Source organism: Monodelphis domestica, chromosome 1, assembly GCF_027887165.1.
Source record: "Monodelphis domestica isolate mMonDom1 chromosome 1, mMonDom1.pri, whole genome shotgun sequence".
Taxonomy (NCBI): domain Eukaryota; kingdom Metazoa; phylum Chordata; class Mammalia; order Didelphimorphia; family Didelphidae; genus Monodelphis; species Monodelphis domestica.
In genome coordinates, this window is record NC_077227.1 from 468,539,280 (window position 1) to 468,561,865 (window position 22,586).

Here is a 22,586-nt window from a genome sequence, read left to right on the forward strand (position 1 = left end):
TTGGGACTAAAATCCACTATTTGATTAAAAAAAAAACTGCTGGGAAAAATGGAAGATAGTGTGGGAGAGATTAGGTTTACACCAAGATAAACTCAGAATAGGTGAATGACTTGAACATAAAGAAGGAAACTATAAGTAAATCAGGTGAACACAGAATAGTATACATGTCAGACCTTTGGGAAAGGAAAGATTTTAAAACCGAGCAAGACAGAAAAAAATCACAAAATGTAAAATAATTTTGGTTATATCAAATTAAAAAGTTTTCATACAAACAAACCAATGTAACCAAAATTAGAAGGGCAGTAACAAATTGGGAAACAATCTTCATAACAAAAACCTCTCACAAAGGTCTAATTACTCAAATTTACAAAGAGCTCAATCAATTGTACAAAATATTAAGCCATTCTCCAATTGATAAATGGGCAAGGGACATGTATAGGCAATTTTCAGTCAAAAAAATTAAAACTATTAATAAGCACTGAAAAACTGTTCTAAATCTCTTATAATCAGAGAGATGTAAATCAAAACAACTCTGAGGTGTCACCTCATACCTAGCAGATTGGCTAACATGACAGCAAAGGAAAGTAATGAATGCTGGAGGGGATATGGCAAAGTTGGGACATTAATTCATGGCTGGTGGAATTGTGAATTGATCCAACCATTCTGGATGGCAATTTGGAACTATTCCCAAAGGATGCTAAAAGACTGTCTGCCCTTTGATCCAGCCATATAGCATGCTGGGTTTGTACCCCAAAGAGAAAATAAGGAAAAATACATGTACAAGAATATTCATAGCTGTGCTCTTTGTGGTGGCAAAAAATTGGAAAATGAGAGGATGTCCTCCAATTGGGGAATGGCTGAACAAATTGTGGTATATGTTGGTGATGGAATACTATTGTGCTCAAAGAAATAATGAACTGGAAGAATTCCATGTGAACTGGAACAACTTCCAGGAATTGATGCAGAGTGAAAGGAGCAGAACGAGGAGAACACTGTACACAGAGACTGATACACTGTGGTACAATCAAATGTAATGGACTTCTCCATTAGTGGCAATGCAGTGATCCTGATCAACTTGGAGGAATCTACAAGAAAGAACACTATCCAAATTCAGGGGGAAAACTGTGGGAGTAGAAACACGGAAGGAAAACAACTCCTTGATTACATGGTTTGAGGGGAATATGGCTGGGGATATAGACCCTAAATGAACATTCTAGTGCAAACATCAACAACATGGAAATAAGTTCTGATCAAGTTCACATGTAATACTCAGTGGAATTGCACGTTGGCTATGAGAAGGGTGGGGGGAGGAGGAGGGAGGGATAGAATATGATTTTTATAACCAAGGAATAATGTTTGAAACTGACCAAATAAAAATAAATTAAAATATTTTAAAAAACCCATTCTTAGATAACCAGAAATGTCCATGGGTAGACAATGATTTTGTGCTACTGCTATCACCACAACACTGTATACAAACATAATAATATGTACCCACCAAACCAAGGAACAAGCCTGGGTATATCACTAAGACCATTAGTAACTTCCAATGTCATCACTATAACTATACTAAAGGTAGCTGGGATTATCTATGTGCATATAAGGGCTTGAGGAACATACAGGTTCAATCTCTTCTACAAGTTGGTCCATCAGATATTTGAATAAAATGATTGCATCCATCCCATGTTGGGTTGACTCCACCTTTCCCAAAGCCAAGAGGGAGGAGGGTGCAAGGGAGAGAGCACTGAACTTGAAGGGCCAACTGGGCCATGACATATGCATATATGAAGATTGATCTAAGAGGACCTTGGAGATCGCCCAATCATAGAATCTAAAATCTAAATCTGAAAGGTACTTTAGAGGTCTCCCAAGTCCAAACCTCTTGTTTTAAAAGATGGGGAAACTGAGGTCTAGAGAAAATGAAGTACCTTGTCCAAGGTTACATAGATAATAAATAAATAGTGGACCTAAGATCTGAACCCAGGTTCTTTGTAAGTCAATCCGAATCCAATTTTTTCATAATATCACAGTGGCAATAACTAGCAATACTGAACAGTATGACCTGAGTAGAAAATAAATGGGGAAGAATATATGTCCCCTAAAAATTCAAAGGAGGATGAGATCCTCATGGACTGGAGGAAAAAAGGGAAAATTTCATTGATGAGGTAAGATTGTGAACTAGTCCTTGAAAAAAAAATGTCGAGGATTTGGATAGGTAAAGAGCTATGGGGAAGGATTAAGTGGGAGAAAACAGAATGCACAAATTGGATTTCTTAGTTCCCTTCTCTGCAATATCATCTTCCAGTAGGAGTTCTGTACCTGGGTCCATGAATTTATTTAAATATGTTGACAACTGTACTTCAATAGAATTGGTTTCCTTTGCAAACTTGTACTTTATTCTCAACTTTAAAAACATTATTTTGAGAAGTGGTCCACAGGTTTCACTAGATTGCAAAAAGAGTCCAGGGCACAAAAAAGAGTTGTCTCAACTTATATTTGTTTCCCTAGCCCCCAACACAATGCCAGGCATTTAATAGTTCTTACTGACTCAGTGAATGCAATTCAACAAAACTCTTGATAGATTAGGCCATACTGTTACTATTAAGTAAATCATAGTCTCTTTAACCCTTTTGGGCCTCAGTGTCCTAAAATGTAAAATACTGGGGCTAGAACACTGTATATAAAATCAGATTTGGTGGATGTGCTGGTTAGTTCTGTTGAATTGCTCCACCCTGTATACCCTCTCCTTCATTTTTAATCTTTACTCAGGATGGAGAGGAGAGGGGTAATAGGGGAAAGAAAGACAAAAGTTCTCACTTTTTATTTTTCATGAGGTGGTTGGTAGCTGGCTTCAGATCTTCTTCCATTCTAAAATGCCCTTCCAGCTTTAAAATTCTTTGAACTTTAAAATCCCTTTCAATCCCACAATTCCATGCTAATAAATTATGGACATAGAGACTAAGTGTGGGAAGAGGTGAAAGAAAGTTAAGGCTAACTAATGGAAGAAGAAAGGAAAGAATGCCCTCAAGTCACTGGGTTGATTCCCTTATAAATCGATTTTATAATATATCAATATGATATATCGATATAAATTGATATAAATTTAGAAGAGGACAAAGACAAGACTCAAAAGCAGGCAAGGATGGGTGGTGATCTGCATTGTTGGAGGGCATATTCCATTGATGAGATCCCAGGGCAACTGGAATACTTCAGTATTAACTGAACTGAGATTAGATGAGTAATAAAAATGTGTCAAGCTGGGAAACACAACTCCAGTGAATTCAGCTTTTAGCCTTTTTCACTGAAAATTTGCTATGAAGTTCTCCCAGAAAGATCTGGGGAAGTGAGGAAGACTTGAGTTTAAACCCAGCTAAGATACTTAGCAGCTATGTGACCCTGGGAAAATGATTCAACTTTTGCTGGCCTCAGGTTCCTCAACTGTAAATAGGGATGATAATGTTATGAGGATCTAATGAAATAATATTTGTTAAGCACTTGGCACAGTGCCTGAGACATTATTGTCATTTAATAAAGCTTTGTTTCCTTCCTTCCAGAGGGTCCATCCGATGGCACCCCATCCCCTTTCCAAATGCCACTCTGTAGCAAATGGCTTGAATGCAGGACTTGAACAAATTGCTTTGCTGACAGGGCAGTTATGAAACCCAGTTAATCCCCGTCCTGACTTTGCTCGATAGAAACCAGGCACTCAGCTTTCCAGGAAGAGGCTAGGATGTGACCTAATTGAGGGAATCTGGAAATTTGGGAGGAGGTGGAAGAGAGGTGAGCTCTAACTAAGATATTTCGACTTTTTGAAGCCATTCATCTTGAAGCTGCCATTTGAAGTTTCTGGGAGTATCATACAGGGAGAAAAAAAAATCATCAAATTATGTTAGTCACTCAACTGGCCTCTGACTTCTCATCCTTAACATTCCTTGCACAACGACAGCAGCTCCCAGAGTTTGCTTGCAAATGTGTTCTAAATGAGAGTTTGAAGAAATATCACTGCGGAGGATCTCAATAATTGTCCCCGCCAAGGGAAGTCACTCACACAGGGTAATAAAAATGTCTTACCCCAGTTGAATGGAAAGCTCCAAAGTGCTGTAGACTGTAGAGAGGTAATTTTAGACTGCATTTAAGCTTGAGAAAAACCCACAGCACAGTGAAAGTCTAACTCAACTGCCATTAGTGCCCTGTGCTCAGAGTCCTGAAAGCTGGGAGTGAATGGAGGGCAGATGCTGGGACAAGACTGGTGTCTGGGGATGGGGCTGGCCCACTTTATTGACTAACTATGAAATAGCCAGATGGGGTTACCGGGAGGAATGTTATCTGACCCTTTGTGTATCCAAATGTGTATATTAACAAGCAGGATTAGTGGCCTTCTGATGTACACTCTCTCCACTTGGAAACCACTATAAATCTCTCCCCATTTGGAAAGTGGATAGTGTAACTTGATCCTCTAACATGCCCATTCGCCTGCATGCCCGCATGGGTGCACGGGCACACACCCACACACAAACCATTTATAGAGGAAATCTATAGTTTCCAAGTCAGATAAAAAATTAAAGACAAGCTATCCTGAAGTGGGGGGTGGCATGGGGGGGGGAGGTGATTGAAGGGAAGTGCAGAGATATAACCAAGGAAAGGCAGAATGAGACAGCAGAAACTATAATGGATTTAGTCAGAAGCCACAAATTCAAATCTTGGTTTTGCTCCTTAACACTGTGTGGTAACTGTGTGACCTTGGGCAAATCCCCTCACCAGTTTGGGCCTCAGTTTCCCCATCTGTAAAATGAGGGGGTTGGAAACATCATGGCTCAGTAGAAAGAGCTCAGGCCTAGGAGTTAGAAGATCTATTTTTGAATCCCAATTTTGCTCCTTACTGGCTTGGTATGTGGTCTTGGACAAGTCACTAAAGATTTTAGGGTCTGTTTCCTCATCTGCTGGACTAGATGATTTCGAAAGTTCTTTTAATTTCTAAATCCAAGATCCTGTGAGTCTAGGAAGGTAGGCTGGGGCTGCCATTGAAAGAAACATTTTGCCCAGAGAAATGATAAGATCAGAGCTGGATTCTGAGATTACTCTGGCAGGGATTTAGAAGGATGATTTAGAGGCTGGGAAGACTGGCAGCAAGGAGGTCAGTTAGGAGGCAATTTCAACAGTCCAAAAGAGAGATGCTATGAATTTGAGCCAGAGTAGTAGCCGTGGGAATGGAAAAGAGGCAGAGCGCTGCAGAGGCAAGACATATAGCACACGCCAAGGCAGATTGGGGATTGGGGAATAGTGAGGGGAGGAAAAAGAGGATGACTTGGTTAAGTTTAAGGAGTAGGTGGGACAAATCTAGGGAGCATGATGGCCAATTGAGAGCTGAACATACAACACTGGTTTATGGAAAGAGATCAGGGTCAGAGATCAGTTAAATCAGCAAGCATTTATTAAGTGCCTACTATGTACCAGGCACTGTACTAAGCAGAAGGAATGTAAAAACATGAAAAACATAGTCTTTATCCTCAAGGAGCTGACATTTGAACCGGAGAGAAAGCACGTAAAAAAAAAACTTATATATAGGGGACAGCTAGGTGGCTCAATGGATTGAGAGACAAGTCTAAAGATGGGAGGTCCTGGGTTCAAAACTGGCCTCAGACACTTCCTAGCTGTGTGGCCTATAGCAAGTCACTTAACCATGTCTAGCCTTTACTGCTCTTTTGCCTTGGAACCAATACACAGTATTGATTCTAAGAAGAATTAAGAGTTTAGGGTTTTTAATAGGTTTTTAAGGTTTTTAAGGTTAGATTTTTAAGAGTTTTTAATCGTACATAAAAGATATATACAGGATAAAATAGAAAGCAATCTTAGGGGCAGCTAGGTGGGCCAGTGGATTGAGTACCAGGTCTAGGGAGTTGGAGGAAAGCAAGATAGGTCTCTGCAGAAGGATTTGAGCTGAGTCTTGAACAAAGCCAGGGAAACCAGAGGGCAGATCTGATGAGGAAGAGCATTTTAAGCATAGTGTATGGGGTGGGCTAGAAAAGGCATAGAGTCAAGAGACGAAATGTGTTGCATGAAGAACCACCTAGGGCCACTGTAGGATAGAGTATGGTGAGGGGAGTAAAGTATAAAGAAGACTGAAAAAGTAGGAAAGGGTCAGATTATGAAGGTTTTAAAAGCTAAACATAGATTTTGTATTTGATCTTAGAGGTAATGGGCAGCCACTGGAGTTACTCGACTGCAGTGGTGATGGTGGCAGTGACCTAGTTAGATCTGCACTCTAGGAAGATCACTTTGGTAGTTGAGGGAAGGACGTATTGGAGCAAAGAGAAACTTGAGAGGCACTGAGATGAAATGAAGCTACAGCAATTAGCCCTGTATGAGATGATGAGTACCTGTTCCATGGGGTCAGCTGGGTGAGTAGAGATGAGACATACATGAGAGAGGTTAAAAAGGTAGAAAGAAGTCTTGGCAATGGAATGGATATTCAAGGTGACTGGAATAGAGTAGAAAATAATCTACAGAGAGACAGACATCATATGGAGGCAAGAGCACTGCATTCCAAGATAAAGAATCCGAGTTCAAATTCTGGTTCTTGCTTGTACTAAACACCTGTGCAAATTATCTAATGCCTCTGTGTCTTAATCTGTAAAACTCAGGGATTATTCTTGTTCATAAGATCATAGCTTTAGAACTGTAAGGTACCTCCAAGAGGCCATTTTAACTATAGATGAGGAAACCAAAGTATAGAACAGATCACATAGGCAGCATCTGAGGCAACATTTGAACTCTGGTTTATCCGATTCCAACACCAGTACCTTATCCACTACAAGATAAATCTTCTCTCAGATGATTTCTTTCTTTTTTTTTTAAACCCTTACCTTATGTCTTAGAATCAATATTAAGTATCAGTTCTGAGGCAGAGGAACTGCAAGGTCTAGTCCAGTGATGGTGAACCTTTTAGAGACCAAGTGCCCAAATGGCAACCCTCACACTGCCTGTGAGCTGCCCCTTTACCCCAGACAGGGGAGGGAGGAAGCACTCCCATTGGGCTGCTAGGCAGAGGGGCAAATGATGGGAGAAATGACCTTAGGTGTGCATGGAAAGGGGGAGGGGAACGGCCTCCTCCAGCACTCCTGCCATAGGTTTGTCAACATGGGTCTAGGCAATTGGGGTTAAGTGACTTGACCAGGGTCACATAGTTAGAAATGCCTGGGGCCAAATTTGAACCCAAGACCTCCCATCTCCAGACCTGGTTCTATCCACTGTATCTCTGTGCCTCTCAGATGATTTCTATGGTCCCTTTCTAATTTGAAATACTAAAATAGCTAAAAGTGAAAGTAGTAGGAGTGGGAATATAAAGGGGAGATAGAAGTGAGAAGGCCCTTAAACACTTATGTGTTTTCATCTTTTGTAATTGGAATAACATTTGTCAGGCTACTGTAGTGATGCTCTACCTTCTAAAGCCATCTATACAAGTTCTTAACTTTCACCTGCTAAAGGTAAAGACTGCAGGGGACCAGGAGCCATGGCTGAGCTTCCCTCCCAAAGAAAATGCCCTGGAGCCATCTATTAGAAGTTAGTATCTAAGCCCTACCCTCAGGCATGTCTAGCTGGAATTCAAACTTGTCCTCTGATCTTTACTAAAATGAGACAGGAGGGAGACCAGGTCTCCTTTCTGGATTAGGTCCCCAAACAGAACCAAAACACAGCTTTAAAGAGAAGATATTTCATAGTGCTTCGGCGCCCCCACCCCAGTCTTCAAACCAATGTTAATCACCTCCTAATTGCCCCTTATCACCTGGTTTCAAATTCCAAAATGAAGTCACTGTTCACCTGCCTCAGAATCCTTATCTCTGAAAACTCATGAGAGCCACAGACGGTGAAAAACGTCCCTTTAATCTTCTCCGACAGGCTTTACTCATGAAAGACCTTTGCAAATATTCACCTAAATAATGTGCAAAAGGTTCAATTTACTCTCTTGCCTCTCCCTACAGGGCAGCTAAAAAAATTCTGCAGCATGATTATGGGAAACTGGGCTCCTTTGTGCTTTCTTCAGCTTAGAGAGGGACAACAAAACCCCCAAACAGCCTCTTAGCCCTCCCACATTTTTTGGAAATCCTTACCTTCTGTCTTGGTATCAATTCGAAGACAGAAGACTAGTAAGGGCTAAGCAAACAGAGTTAAGTGATTTGCCCGGGGTGGGGGGGGAGAGAATCGGTGGTCATATTCTAACTCAGATCCTCCTGACTCCAGGCCTGGTACTCTATCCACTGGGCCACCCAGCTGCCCCATCCCTTACATTTCTTTCAAAGTTTAGTGAGTCAATAGCTCCCACACCCCAAAGTGAATGGAGTGAATGAACCTAAAGTTGTTAACAACAACAAAAGTAATTGCAGTAACAACAATAATAGTTATGGTTTGCAAAGTTCTTCCCCTATATTATCTCACAACAACCCAGCCAGGCAGGTGCTATTATTATCCTCATTGAATAAGTAAGGAAACCAAGGAAGGGAATAAAGAATTTCCCTCTTCTCAAGTTTTTCTTTAAGGATCTGTTGGGTTCTCTCCTTTCAACTTGTTACAATCCACCTTACAGACACATTTGTTTGCACATATGTGAGGCTATGTTAACATGTATAAAGCCCTGAACTGACAGACACAATCTCACTTGAACTTCACAACAGCCCTGTGAGGTGGATATTATTATTATTGTTCCATTTCACAGATAAGGAAACCAAGGTTCAGAGAGTGACTGGCCCAGGGCTACAAATCTACTAAGCATCAGAGACAGGATTATAACACAAGTCCTCTTCACTCTAAGTCCAGAGCTCCTTCCACAACAGCAGACTGACTCTCCACATCATATTCCGTCTGCTCTACAAAAGCTCTTTGAGGGCAGAGGAGTATGATTATTTCTCATTTTTTGTTTCTCTGTGCTGGCATTCAGACTGTTGAACTGGGGGGGGGGGGGGGGGAGAGGATTTGCATAGTTAGCATTGAAAATGTAAACCAAGCCCAGGCTAGACCTGAGAGAATACCTGAATGGAGTCTGTGCACTGTCAATCTTAAGCCTAAGCAGAATTAATTGCCATTTATATGTGTACTTAGATTCTAGGGAGCCTCAAATTAAAAGCACTAAATGCACACCAGGCCATATGTCTGGTCTCCTCATCTCCATTCTTCATCGTTCCCAGGAAAAAAAAATGCTGCTTGTGAGTCATTGATAGGGTTTCCAAAGTAGGAGGCCGTGGGTTACCTGGCTCTCTAAAGTCTCTTCCAATTCTAAGCCTTTGATTCAATGACGGTTTAAATTGCTTAAGAGCTTATGGGAAGAGGAAAGGAAAAGTATTGGGAAACTACAGGTCTTTCTTTGTCCTAGAAAGTTAACTATTTGGGAAAGTATCCCTGTTGGGCAAATAGATCTAGAGGGATCAGGACGGGAAGAAGTTAAGGAGAAGGATACCAGGAACACAAGAGGAGGGAGTCAAAACAGCTTTGGCCCAGTGTTGTTTGGAAACAGGAATGTTAATCTGGGAGCTATGTAGCCCATGCTTGCATATCACAGTTAGTAATAGAATCATTGAGCATGGCTCATTGCTGGAACCAGGACAAAAAAAGATTGTTCACACAGTTGTTTCTCAGGATACAATTTCTTCAAATCCCATTACATTCCAGGGTAAAACATCTAGGATTTCAGAATTCACCACGTTGTTTCAGCACAAATGGACCAGAGCCTAAGTAATTGAGGTTAGGGTAGGATAGCCTCTCAAAGCTGGGAAGTACATGTTGGGGGGAGGGCAGTTGTCCCATTCAAGACCTCCTAGATGGCAGCCCAGGCAAATTATCACTTCTGACTGAACACCGATGGTAGGCATCAGTGGAATCCAAAATCCTAAATTCCAACAATTACTTAGTTTCCTTATCTACTAAATGGGGGTAATGATAGAGGTCATAATGAATATCTTGATAGTAGGAGGCAAACATGTAGCCAGATTAAAATGTAAATGGGAAATATTTAAGGAAGTAAATAAAAATACATGTCACTCTCTGATGCTTAACTTCAGGGGCTCCTTCTCATTTCTGTGTTTTGGCATTCAAAACCCTTAAAAAACTACCTCCCCCCGTCTTTCCAGTCTTCTTTTCTCTTATACTCTCCACCCCAAAGTATAGGACAATGAGTGACACCAAATGCTTGAGACTTACATCAAGAGATCAAACCCACTTTGATATTATCAAAGCCCAAAGGCTCTCCAAAGTTTCCTGGAGAACACCTACCTTGTTCTCTCTCATAGAGAGTAGACTTTCAATTCTCACCTGACCTCTGTAGTCAGAAATGAAAGGCAGCAGGGGACCCTATGCCTGGGCCACCCTGAATCCCTATACATTGCCCAAGTCCTTTTGAGGAGTTGAAGAGTGTTGAATGAGCATCAAAAGGGAGGGAACCAGGTTGGTGACAGGCCTCCAGGAACTGGAGACGCTTGACTGAAGAAAAGAAGACCTGAGCAAGTGAGTGAATATGAAAACTGTCTTCAAGTATTAGAAAGGCTTCCATGTGGAAGAAGGATTAGACTTCTGCTTGGCCCCAAAGGGCAGAGCCAGAAAAAATAGGCAAACTTATTTTTAATGTAAGAAAAACCAGCCTAATCTGAATCCCATTAAAGTCAGGTAGGCTCTTTCCAGAGACAGTGGGCTTCCCTTTCCTGGAGGTCTTTGATCAAATATTGAATGACCATATATCAGGGAAAGAATTTCTGATAAGATACGTGTTACACTAGGTGCCCAGCAGTGTCCCTTTAAAGTCTGGAGTACTGGGGTTGTATGAACAATTCAATAAACGTGTAGTAAGTACTAATTCCAGGGAGGATGTGATGCTAATACAAAGGAAAGGTTCCCCCTAACTGGGAAGCAAGAGGCAATTCACTACTTAACTTCTGGGCCTGCTTCACCTGTGAAATGGGGTTAATAGTTACAGACCAGGGATGTTGGGAAGGTTAGATAATAACAATTCAAATTTATATATAAATTCAACAAACATTCACCACCTGCCCAATATGTGTAAGTCAAAGAGCTGAGTGCTGGAAGTACAAAGAAGGAAAACAGTTCCTTCCCTACAGATTAGATTTTTCTGAAAGGATAGAATACAGACAAAGATGAGGAAATATAAGGTAATTTGAAGAGGGAGGGAATACTAACCCCTGAGGTGGAAATGGAAACAGGGGAATCAGGGAAATTTATGCACTGAAGGTACACCTCATTTAATTTGCTGTTGTTGTTTTTTAAACCTTATCTTCTAGAAATCAATACTAAGTTTTGGTTCCACAGCAGAAGAGTGGTAAGGGCTGAGCAATGGGGGTAAAATGACTTGCCCAGGGCCACATAAAGTGCCTGAGGCCAGATTTGAACCCAGGACCTCCCATCTCTAGGCCTGGCTCTCAATCCACCAGTTGCTCTCTGACCTAAGTTTTGAATGCAGAATGTTGCAATGGAGAGAGGCCTGATGACTCAAGTTCAAATCTAATCTCAGACATTTACCAGCTGTGTGACCTTGGGTAAGTCACTTAATCTTGGTCTACCTTATATTCCTCAACTTTAAATAGGGATAACAATAGCATCACTTAACTCTGGTCTAGCTCATTTTATTTAACTATAAAATGAAGATAAACCAGACTTGTCTAAGATCAAATGAAATACACACACACACACACACACACACACACACACACACACACACATATATATATTTTAAGCCCTCACCTTCTGTCTTAAAATCAATACTAAGTATCAGTTCCGAGGCAGAAGACTGGTAAGGGCTAGGCAACGGGAGTTAAGTGACTTGCCCAAGGTCTCCCAGCTAGAAAGTGTCTGAGGCCAGATCAAATGAAATATTTATAAAATACTTAACACAATGCCTGGGCAAATGGTGGGCACTTAATAAATGCTGTTCCTTTTTTCTTCCCTTGAAGGAAGGTAGACTTGTGGTAAATGGAAGATAGATTTGGGGCAAGAGGGAGGTGGAGAGCTTCAAGTGCCAGGCTAAGGAGTTTTCCTTTTATCCTAAAGAAAATAGGAAGCCACTGTATACTATGGAGGAGCACCCTAAATAAAGGTTTAGAGATCGAGGAAAGCCAGGTCCCCAGTCAGTGAAAGCAGAAGGGCCTTTTTCTCCTCTCTCCCCCAACATCTATCCATCAGGACAATGATAAGCAGTATCACACAGCCAAGACTAAGGGAGTCTGATAAACCAGACAGCAAGTTAAGTGGGGCTGAGATCTCTGTGCACTAGGAAATGAGAGGCTCACTCACAAAGGTCATCAGTTAGCAGAGGCACGGAGCCAGACCTGTTACCACTGCAGCCATCATAATGAAATGCAGCAAAAAGCACGGTCCCCACCACTTCCACCCTGACCCACCCTCCCCACCGCCAGCTTAAGGAGCAGAATTACACAGCCGGGCTAATGAAGGTTCCAAGAAATGTCTCCCTATCCTGAGAGCTGAGTCTCTGCCACCTGGGTGAGGATTTGTAGCTGTCAATCAGGCATGTCGAGGGCACAGCTGTAGAGCTGATTAATTCAGCTGCGAATCTGGCTGGTTTCCAGGCAAGGGGAAGAACTTATTTGTGGATTGGTATGAAAAGTGGGTCAGAGGACTGACCTAAAATTGACTCCCCCCATGCTCCACATGCCAGGCCTGCCACTCCAGCTCCTTGTCCCACAAAACAGGAAAAATAGTATTTGGGGACGGCTGCCTCTGGGCAGGTGGGGGAACAAGATGCATGAATAATTTATTCCTTACAAGAAAGGAATCTGGGAAGACAGGCTGAGCAGCTTGACCCTCAAATCCCACCCTCCCTCCCTGAGATCCATTAACTTTTCCTCCTTACACAACAAAACAGCTAAGCCTGTGGCTTCTCCTTTACTACCACAGAGTGCAAAGTGGGATGGGGTGGGGATGTAGAGCATTCTTCATCATGTTGAAAAATCACCCCTCAGAAAGGTGGAGTGTAGGACTGTACATCTGCTGGAGGGGAAGGAAGGAGCAGCTTGTTACAGTCATCCAAAAATGAGGGCTTTGCCTTTTTTAAGACAGTTCCAGAGGCATGTAACACAGAGACTCTCCACCTACTCACTGCCCCCGCCTCCATCTGCCTTAATTGGCCTATGAGGAACACTTAAAAATACATGCTCTGGGGATGTCCCTCGATTGGGGAATGGCTGAACAAAGTTGTATATGATGGGGATGGGATAATATTGTGCTATAAGGAATGATGAACAGGATGATTTCAGACAGAGCTGGAAAGACCTACATGAACTGATGCAGAGTGAAATAAGCAGAACCAGGAGAACATGGTACACAGAAACTGAAACACTGAGGGAAGATCAAATGTGATTGACTTTGCTAATGATCCAGGACAACTCTGAGGGGCTCATGGGAAAGAATGCTCTCCACATCGAGAGAAAGAACTGTGGGAGCAGAAATGTATACGAAAATGTGATCACTTGTTTATATGGGTATGTGACTTGGGGTTTTGGTTTTAAAAGATTACTTTATTACAAAAATGAATAACATAAAAAGGGGTTTTGAGCAATAATATATATATATGTATGTGTGTGTATGTATTATGTATGTATGTATAAGTGAGTGCAATTGCTTCTCAGCTCCAGGAGTGGGAAGACAACAAGAATCATGTAACATGGAGAAATTTTTAAAATTAAATTAAATTTAAGAATAAAATAAAAATAAGAATATATTCTCTGAAGGAACACTGAACTCCAGAAGTCACGCCATGGTGATCAGTTTGTAACAGTTCTTCAAGACTCAGATCACCAATATGGAAATATGCTTGGCATGATAATACATGTATAACACAGATTGAATTGCGTGCCAGCTCCAGAAGGGGGAAGGGAAGGGAGGGAGGGAGACAATTTGGATCACATAACTTTGGAAAACTTATGTGGAAATGTGTTATTACACATACTTGATAAAATAAAATCTTTATAGTGGAAAAAAAAGACTCAGATCACATCCCACCTCATTCTTAAAGGCTTCTTAGGTGGTACATGAAAGATAAAGCATGGTATGGTAGAAAGAGTGGGTCTTAGAAAGGAAAAAATGGCATTGGCTCTGGAGTTCAAGGACTTGGATTCAAATTTTGCCTTTGATATTTGCTATCTGGGGGAGCTTAGAAAGGCAACAGAGAATAGTGGATATAAGAATGGCTTTGGAGTCATGAGGTCCCAATTCAGATTCTGCTGCAGACACAACCTCTCTGTGACTCTGTCTTCTCATTTGTAAAATATGGGGTAAGATGTGGGGGAGTTGAATTCATTGGCCTCTTGAGACTGTTCTGGTTACTGATTCCTGCTGGCTATGACTTCCTTCTTGTACAACACTAACTACTGAATACAGTCTATCTGCCCTCCATCCTGAATGACAGCCTGGATTAAACTCCAAGAACTGCCCTTACTATAGTGTCCTTAACCCTATTTGCTCACTGGCCTCGCACAATAAAAAGGGAAGAGCAGAAGATTCAGTTTTTACAACGACAGACCGACAGACCGACAGACAGACAGACAGACAGACAGACAGAGACAGAGAGAACTGAACTCATGTGAGAGAAAATCTAGGAGCTAGGTAGGTAGGTCAGTGGATTGAGAGCCAGGCCTAGAGATAGGAGGTCCTGGGTTCAAATTTGGCCTTAGACACTTCCTGCCTGTGTGACTCTGGGCAAGACACTTAACCCCCATTGCCTAGCCCTTACCACTCTTCTGCTTTAGAACCAATACATAGTATTGATTCTAAGATGGAAGGTAAGAAAGGGTTCTGTTGTTGTTGTTGTTGTTGTTTTTAAAGGGAGGAGTTTAAGGAAGAGAAAGAAATAAGTAAATGAGTATTACATAAAAGAGGCCAATCTGACTTTGGCATTTTTTTCATAAATTAGTTTTGCTATCTTCTCATCATAAATATTTACTTTCTAAAAAGAGCATCATGCATAATGGAATATCTAACCTAATGGTCGGTTATTAATGCAGATGATATTTCTGGAGTTATTGACTGCTGGATGATATTTCTGTGTCTAGACACCGGTTTAATTCCCCTTGGCATCATTCCACAGCTGAAGCCTAGTCTCTGATTGGATTACAAATATTAAAGGGTTTTTATTCTCATATCTAACTATTTCAACTTTTCTCAGGCTTCCTGGGTATTCATCCTGGGCAGCTGCAAAAAGGAAAAGGGAAAGATCTGGGAGCACCCGAGTATTTGGCTAGGAAGCTGGATGATATAGCAGAATACACACAAAGCTGAGATGCAAGTTATTGGGTGTTTGTGTCTTGACTTTCCACTAACCAGCTGTGCAGCCTAGGCCAAGTCACCTTCCCAAATCTGTAAAGTGAGGGAACTGGATTAAAGGGTTTCTAAGATCCCTTCTTGCTTTAACATTCTGAGTCTATGGAAATTCTCTGTCTTGATCACTAACTGTTCCGTTCAGATGTAGTCCATGACACAAGTTCATGACATAATTATTTTATGGAGGAAGTAACAATAATAAGCATTTATATAGTACCTACTATGTGACAAGCACTGGGCTAAGCACTTTACAAAAATCATCTTATTTAATGAACATAAACTGATTTTTGAGAAAAAGTTCTTCATCAGGAGATTAGATAGTGAGCAGTTTCTCAGTCACCAGGTTATCCACTAGCAAATTCCATTTGCACATGGACTGAAGTTTGTTTAGTATTACCTGTACCCATTATCTTGAGAAGGGAAAGAGGAAATAAAAGAGATCAATGTCCTAAGAATAATCATATGTATATTCCACATATCATTTTATAATTCTCAAAAGCTTTCAGATACATGAATTCATTTGATAGAATAATAAGGCAAGAAACACATTATTCCCATTTAATTGATGAGAAAACCAAGAACCGGTGAGTTGAGGGTAGAACCAGTCTCCTGATAAGCTTTTCATTATCCCATATATGGAAACAAGCTCATTTTCTTAGGACATCTGATTGATGAGAACAAATAATAACTTTCAAAGTTTGCAAAGGGTAATGGTACCAAAGGGAAAGAAAAGTCCCAAAGAAACCCACCTTTCTTTGAATTCTAGAAAGACTTTAGCCAGGCTGCTCCCGCCAGCCATCATCGATACATCTATGGCCCTTAGGAAGCTGTTGTGCACTTTAATTAAGTCCTGCAATGAAGGAACAGTCAGCATGTTACCATCCAGACACCACGCAGGAAGGGTTCACAATTCTTGTAAGCAATCTTCGGGTCCTTTTTTGTTCACATTAAATGTTGTAATGTAAGAGACTCCAGCGAGATGCATCCCTAAATCACCATAAATACTAGTGTGTAATTAAGTTAGAAGGTTATACAATGATAAATGTACATAGGAGTTTGAGCATATTAAAGTCCCTTTACTAAGCCTAATGGGAGCCGTCCAACAGCATACATTAGCCTGTCATAACACATGGGAGTGAGCCCCGAGCAGCCCTGGGCACTGAAAAGGAACAAAGATGGAATAGCACAAGCTGTTGTTCGCAGGTCTCTTGGGCCACTTCATCCCTAAGCCATCAATGAGAGAGAGGAAAACTCAGAAAGTCATTTCAGATCCTATCGCCCACTAGGAGTTCTTTTAACTCCATCAGGGGGGAGGCTGTATTGGGGCAGGGAGGGGTGGACAATCAGGAGGGATTTGCTTTAGAAATATTATTTAACCTTACAAAACAAATCAACTTGATTGTCAAGTTGAACTTCACATCCTTCCTATGACATTGACATCCATCTATCCTAGAGAAACTGCCTCTGTGAAGCTTTCCCAAACACCCCTTGCCCATATCAAAGACTTCAATTCAATGAAACCAGCATTTATTTCTTTATTTGTTGAGGCAAACAGTTAAGTGACTTGCCCAAAGTCACATAACTAGTAAATGTCCAAGGTCAGATTTGAACTCAGAAAGATGACTCTTCATGACTCCAGGTTCAGCACTCTATCCACTGTACCACCCAGCTGCCCTCACAGGATTTATTAAGTGTCTATCCTGTGCAATGCACTGTGTTAGGCCCTGGGGGTTACAAAGATGCAAGACCTTAAGGTCTTCTGCCAAATTCCTCATAGTATTTGGTCTGGACTTTTTCTTTGTATTAATTCTCCTTCTTTATAGTTATCTGTGTTGTTGTTTTTCACCCCATAAAGCAAACTCTGAGAGTAGGAACTAAGTCTAATTTACCTTTATATCCCCCAGAATTAAATGTTCCATGCCTGTCTCACGGTATAGGGATAGATGTAATTTCATTGATGTGAAAAACTCCTGGATTAAAACAAAAAACCCTCTTCCTACCAATGCAGGTTGGCACCTTCTCTGCAACTTAAAAAAAATAAAACCCTCACCTTCTGTCTTAGAGTCAATACTATGTATTGGTTCCAAGGCAGAAGAGTGGTAAGGGCTGGGCAATGGGGGTCAAGTGACTTGCCCAGGGTCACCCAGCTGGGAAGTGTCTGAGGACAGATTTGAACCCAGGACCTCCCATCTCTGGGACTGACTCTCAATCCACTGAGCTACCCAGCTGCCCCCTTCTCTGCAACTTATAATCTTAGAGAGTTGCCTAAAGTTACTGGAGTCACTGAGAGGTGAAATAACTTGCCCAGGATCACAAAGTCATTCTATATCAGGGGAAGGTCTTCTTGCCTCCTAGGCCAGATGTCTATCTATTCTGGTATGTTATCAGTCAGTTAACTAACATGTACTAAAACACCTACTGGGTACCAGGCACTGTGCTAAGCTCTAGGGATAAAAAGAGGGGAAAAGGGGGCAAAAGACAGTCCCTGATTCTCAAGGAGCTGAGTCTAATGTAGGAGACAACATGAAACCAAAATGAACAAAACAAGAGATAGACAGGAAAAGCTGGAGATAATCAAGGGAGACACTAGTACTAAGAGCAAATGGGAATGACTTCCTTCAGAAGGTAGAACTTTTGCTGAGAATTGAAAGAAGTGGGGAGGGGGAAATGGAGAAAAGGAAAGAACATTCTAGGTATAGAGAACAGCTAGTGAAAATGTTAGCAACTAGAATGCAATGTGTGAAGAATAGCGGCAGGGTCAATGTCACTGGATTCAAGAGTATGTGGCAAGGGGCAACTGGGTGGCTCAAGAAATAGAGAGCCAGCCCTGGACATAGGGGGTCCTGGGTTCAAATCTGGCCTCCAACTCTTGTTAGCTGTGTAATCCTGGACAAGACATTTGACCCCAATTACCTAGCCCTAACTGCTCTGCTCTTCTGTCTTGGAACTGATATTTAATATCAATTCTAATACAGAAGGTAGGGTTTTTAAAAAATGCATGTGGGGAAGTGGGGGAAGAGGGGGTGTGAGATAAAAAGGAAATTGGAAGTTTCCTTGCTAGATTTATAGTGTCACCCTCTCCTCTACCACCATTTCAATGAAGGTCATAGCAGCAGACTGATGCAAGTATAAGCTGGATCACTTGACAGTTGGTTGTAAAATGCATCCCAATTTTCTATAGCTTCCCACTATGTATTTTGGGGGCAGCTAGGTGGCACACAGTGGATGGAGCACTTACTTAATGTCAGGAAGTCTCATCTTCCTGAGTTCAAATATGATCTCCAAAATTTACTAGCTGTGATACCCTGGGCAAGTCACTTAACCCTGTTGGCCTCAGTTCCCCAACTGGAAAATGAGCTGAAGGAGGAAATGGTAAACCACTCCAGTATCTTGGCCAAGAAAACCCCAGATAGGGTCACAATGAGTCTGAAACAACTAAACAATGAATATGCTTTGGTCATCTGTTCCCTGGGAGAACTCAAGGCAGGCACCCAACGGAGTCATTTCCCACCATCCTAGCCTCAGTGAGTGTACAAGACGGTGAGGGAGCAGGAGCTGCCAGCACTGGGGACCAGGCTCTTTCTTGGAGAGCTAAAACCCAGATGTTCTTGCTGCCAAATTTTTTCCTTCTTGTGCCAATAAGAAGGAAGGAGATGCATGTAGTGCATCTGCTGTTCACCACTCCTGGCTGCCATAGCAAATGCTGACTAGCTGGGCTACAAATCTGGCATATGTTCGCTGAGAAACTTCACCAACGTGTGTATTCTGGGACATCGTGCCCGTTTATTTCCCTCCTCTCTACAGTAATTATGTTCATGCGAAGCTCCAGGTGTGCACACCTGTAAACTCCTTCCTCTAAAGATGCAGAGAAACATCTCTCTCGGGCTATTGACAAAGCTCCTGTTAGTCACAGTAGCCATAAGCTCAGAGCTCCTCTTTTCCAAAGAACTTTCATGATTTGTCTGCTTTTCCCCCCTCCAACTCCTACTTTTCCAAAAGCAAAACCTGTAGTTTCCTCCAGCACCAGGAGCTAAGGAACATACTTTACTAATGCAGGCTGGCACCTTTATTAATCTGGTTTTTAGCGACTTGCCATGTCACCAATGTCAAAAGCAAGATTTGAACCTAGGTCTTCCCATCTAAGAGGTTAGCTTTCTTGTTTAAAAAAATCTTTATCTTCCATCTTAGAATCAATACTATGCATTGGTTCCAAAGCAGAAGAGCAGCAATGGAGGTTAGGTAACTTGCCCAGGGTCACACAGCAGAGGTCAAATTTGAACCCAGGACCTTCCCTCTCTGGGCCTGGCTCTCAATCCACAAAGTCACCTAGCTGACCCCAAGGCTAGCTTTCTGTCCCTAAAACCATACTGTCTCTCATCATCACCTTCTACATCTTCACATAAGTCCTATAGGAAGAATTAGATTTACTTGGCAGATGTAGATTGACCATGTCTGATGGCATTTCAATGAAAACAGTTGTTAGTGAGGCAGAAGTACTGAGGATCTAGCAACAAATCCCAGGGGTCACTCAGGAATCGTCTTTGGGATTATAGTGCCAAGTATCTGATCTAGGCATCAATGCGCCAGGAGTACTGGGCACTAATGCTCTAAGGTGAGCCAATGGGTCCACAAGGTCAAAAGCTTAGAAAGAGGAAACACAGCCCCTTGGAGGCTCTTACCTCCAGGTTGATGAAGATAGCTGTCATGTCCAGAGGGCTCAGCACCAGCTTTAGAGGATTCATATAGTTCTGAAAGAGAGAAGACCACAGAGGATGTGTAAGTGAATGCCATCTCAAAGGGAGAAAGGAAGCTATTTCCTTGACTTCTGCCTCTCGCAAGAAGCAGCAGTTAAGGAAAACTAGAATTCAAGGAAGGTTTGCATGGGAGACTCAATTTAATTCAGTTCAATGAACATTTATTAAGCACTATAATATAAAAGACCCTGGGCTAGGTCCCTATTGATAATTTTTTTTAATTCTAAAAATTATTATTATTATTATTATTAAAATCCTTATTTTCTGACTCAGAATCAATAGTAAGTATTGGTTCCAAGGTAGAAGAGAGGTGAAGGCTAGGTAAGTGACTTGCCCAGAGCCACACCACTCAAAGTATCTGAGGCTAAATTTGAACCCAGGACCTCCCATCTCTAGGCCTGACTTTCATTCACTGAGTCACCTAACTGCTCCTCAATACCTTTTAATGTTAGTGTCTTCTGAGATCTTGACCTATTATATATTTTGTGTGTATTCAGTTTTATGCATGTTGTAGTCTTCCCCTCCATTAAATTATGAGCTCACTGGAGCCAGGGACTGTTTTTTTTTGTTTTTTTTTTTTAAATATCCTGTACTTAGTCCAGGGCCTAGCACACAGCAGGTGTTTAATAAATGCTTGCTGACTTGGCAATGTCTTATTTGAACTTCCCAGAAACTTTGAGACCTACTACAGAAGTGCCAGCTGGCACTTAAACATGGTCTACCAGTTTCAAGGGGCTCTCTGGACATTATTTCCTCTTAGCCTCAGAGTAGTCCTATGAGGTAGTTAGGCATAAGGAGAATGCACTGCCCAGATCTCCTTTTTTATTCTACAGATATATTCTATATTCTAAGAGGCAGGAGAGTATAGTGGATAGGGACCCAAGAAGCAAGACTTCAATTCCAGCTTCTGGCCATGTGATCCTGGGGAAGTCACTTAACCTCTGCGTGCTTACAGGTCTTTGGTATCAAACTGAGTCAGAAACAGATGTCCAAGGGCTATATTTTGACAAGTTAACATTATGTATGTTCTACTGAATTTTTATTTATTTAGTTAAATATCTCCCAATTACATTTTAACCTGATTCAGAATTTTGTGGGCTCCTGAGTCATGAATTTGTACCTTTGCTTTGGTAATTAATTAATAATAGCTAGGTGGCACAGTAGATAGAGTATCAGGCCTGGAGTCTAGAAGAACTGGGTTCAAATATGGCTTTAGACACACCCTAACTATGACCCTGGGCAAATCACTTAACCCTGTTTGTCTAGCCTTTGCCTTGATTTCTTAAGAGTTGTTATTAAGAAGACAAGTAAGAGCTTAGAAGGGGAAAAAAAGTCTAAATTAAAGAGGAGGTTCTCATTTGTATTAATGGAAGGTACTTTCTCATCTAAGAGGAGTTCCTTCTATCAGTGAAATTATAGGTCAGTCCCTACAACTATTTGAATAGTAATAATCAACATCATGTATATAGAACATATAGTTTTGAAAAGCACTTTATAAATACCTAATTTGATTTTCACAATAATCTTGTGAGATAGGTGTTGTTATTATCTCAATTTACAGATGGGGAAACGGAGGCAGGCAGTGGTTAAGTGATTTCCCCAGGGTCATATATAGCTAGTAATTGTATATGACTAGATTCAAATTCCTTCTGGTCTTCCTGATTCCAGGTCTAGAGCTCTATCCACTGTAGCACCTAGCTTTTGTACCCAGGCCCACACTAAAACATCAACACCTTAATGAATGAGACTGTGATTTTTCTTTATACCTCCATCAATCACCAGTGCTTTACATTCAGTAGGAACTTAATAAGAACCAAACTGAAGTATTACTCTTCCCATTTAACAAACATAGAAACTGAGGCCTAGGGAGGGAAAGTAACTGGTTCAAGCTGGCTGGTCAGTAATCAAGCCAAGACCAGATCCAAGGTCTCTTGACTCCTAATTTAGTCCTCTATCCTATCCTTTCTTGCTTTTCTTCTTTCCTAGCCTCAAAAGTTTCCGTGCCTCCGTCTTTTCTCTCTCTTGAGCCACCTTTTACACAATTGTCAAAGTAAGCTTTGTAATGCACAGTTCTGACTGTGCCCTTCCCTACTCTAAGGGGAAAAAATCCCTATCTCTGGATCAATGTGACATTCAAAATCTGTAAACCCATGAGAGAGAGCCTGCCAGTCCTAGAATGAGGAAGCATTGTTGGAGAACAGCTCACAGGCAGAACCATTCGAAGACCACACTGAGACGAGGGCTGAAGGCCTCTCATAATCTATCCTAAAGCAGTGGCCATGTTCCTGCTCTGAGCTGAACCTCAGGCTATAATTGACTTCCAAAAATAAACATGAAGTAGGCAATGAAGCATCTTAACTCAAAGAGATCCAGCATGCTTGTTTTCCTCCTTCCCCCAGATGAGCAAGGTAAATGTTTGGAAAAGGAAGCACCGGCTGACCAATCAATGGAGTCACTGTGGGGTTTGAATGTGGGGCAGAACTGCAGGAAGGCAAAGATGGT

The 22,586-nt window shown here is 41.5% G+C and overlaps 1 protein-coding gene across 5 annotated transcripts in view; it reads right to left on the reverse strand.

Annotated features, from left to right (window-relative positions):
* The window catches only part of VAV2 (vav guanine nucleotide exchange factor 2), a 460,307-nt gene that overhangs the window by 56,521 nt on the left and 381,200 nt on the right, over positions 1-22,586 (reverse strand). For all 5 annotated transcript variants that reach the window (XM_056812667.1, XM_056812665.1, XM_056812666.1 and 2 more), the window contains 2 exons: positions 20,010-20,078; positions 16,080-16,180 (listed from right to left, as the gene is read on the reverse strand). In XM_056812667.1, the coding sequence (XP_056668645.1) occupies positions 16,080-16,180; positions 20,010-20,078 (170 nt within the window). The remainder of the gene's footprint in view (positions 1-16,079; positions 16,181-20,009; positions 20,079-22,586) is intronic.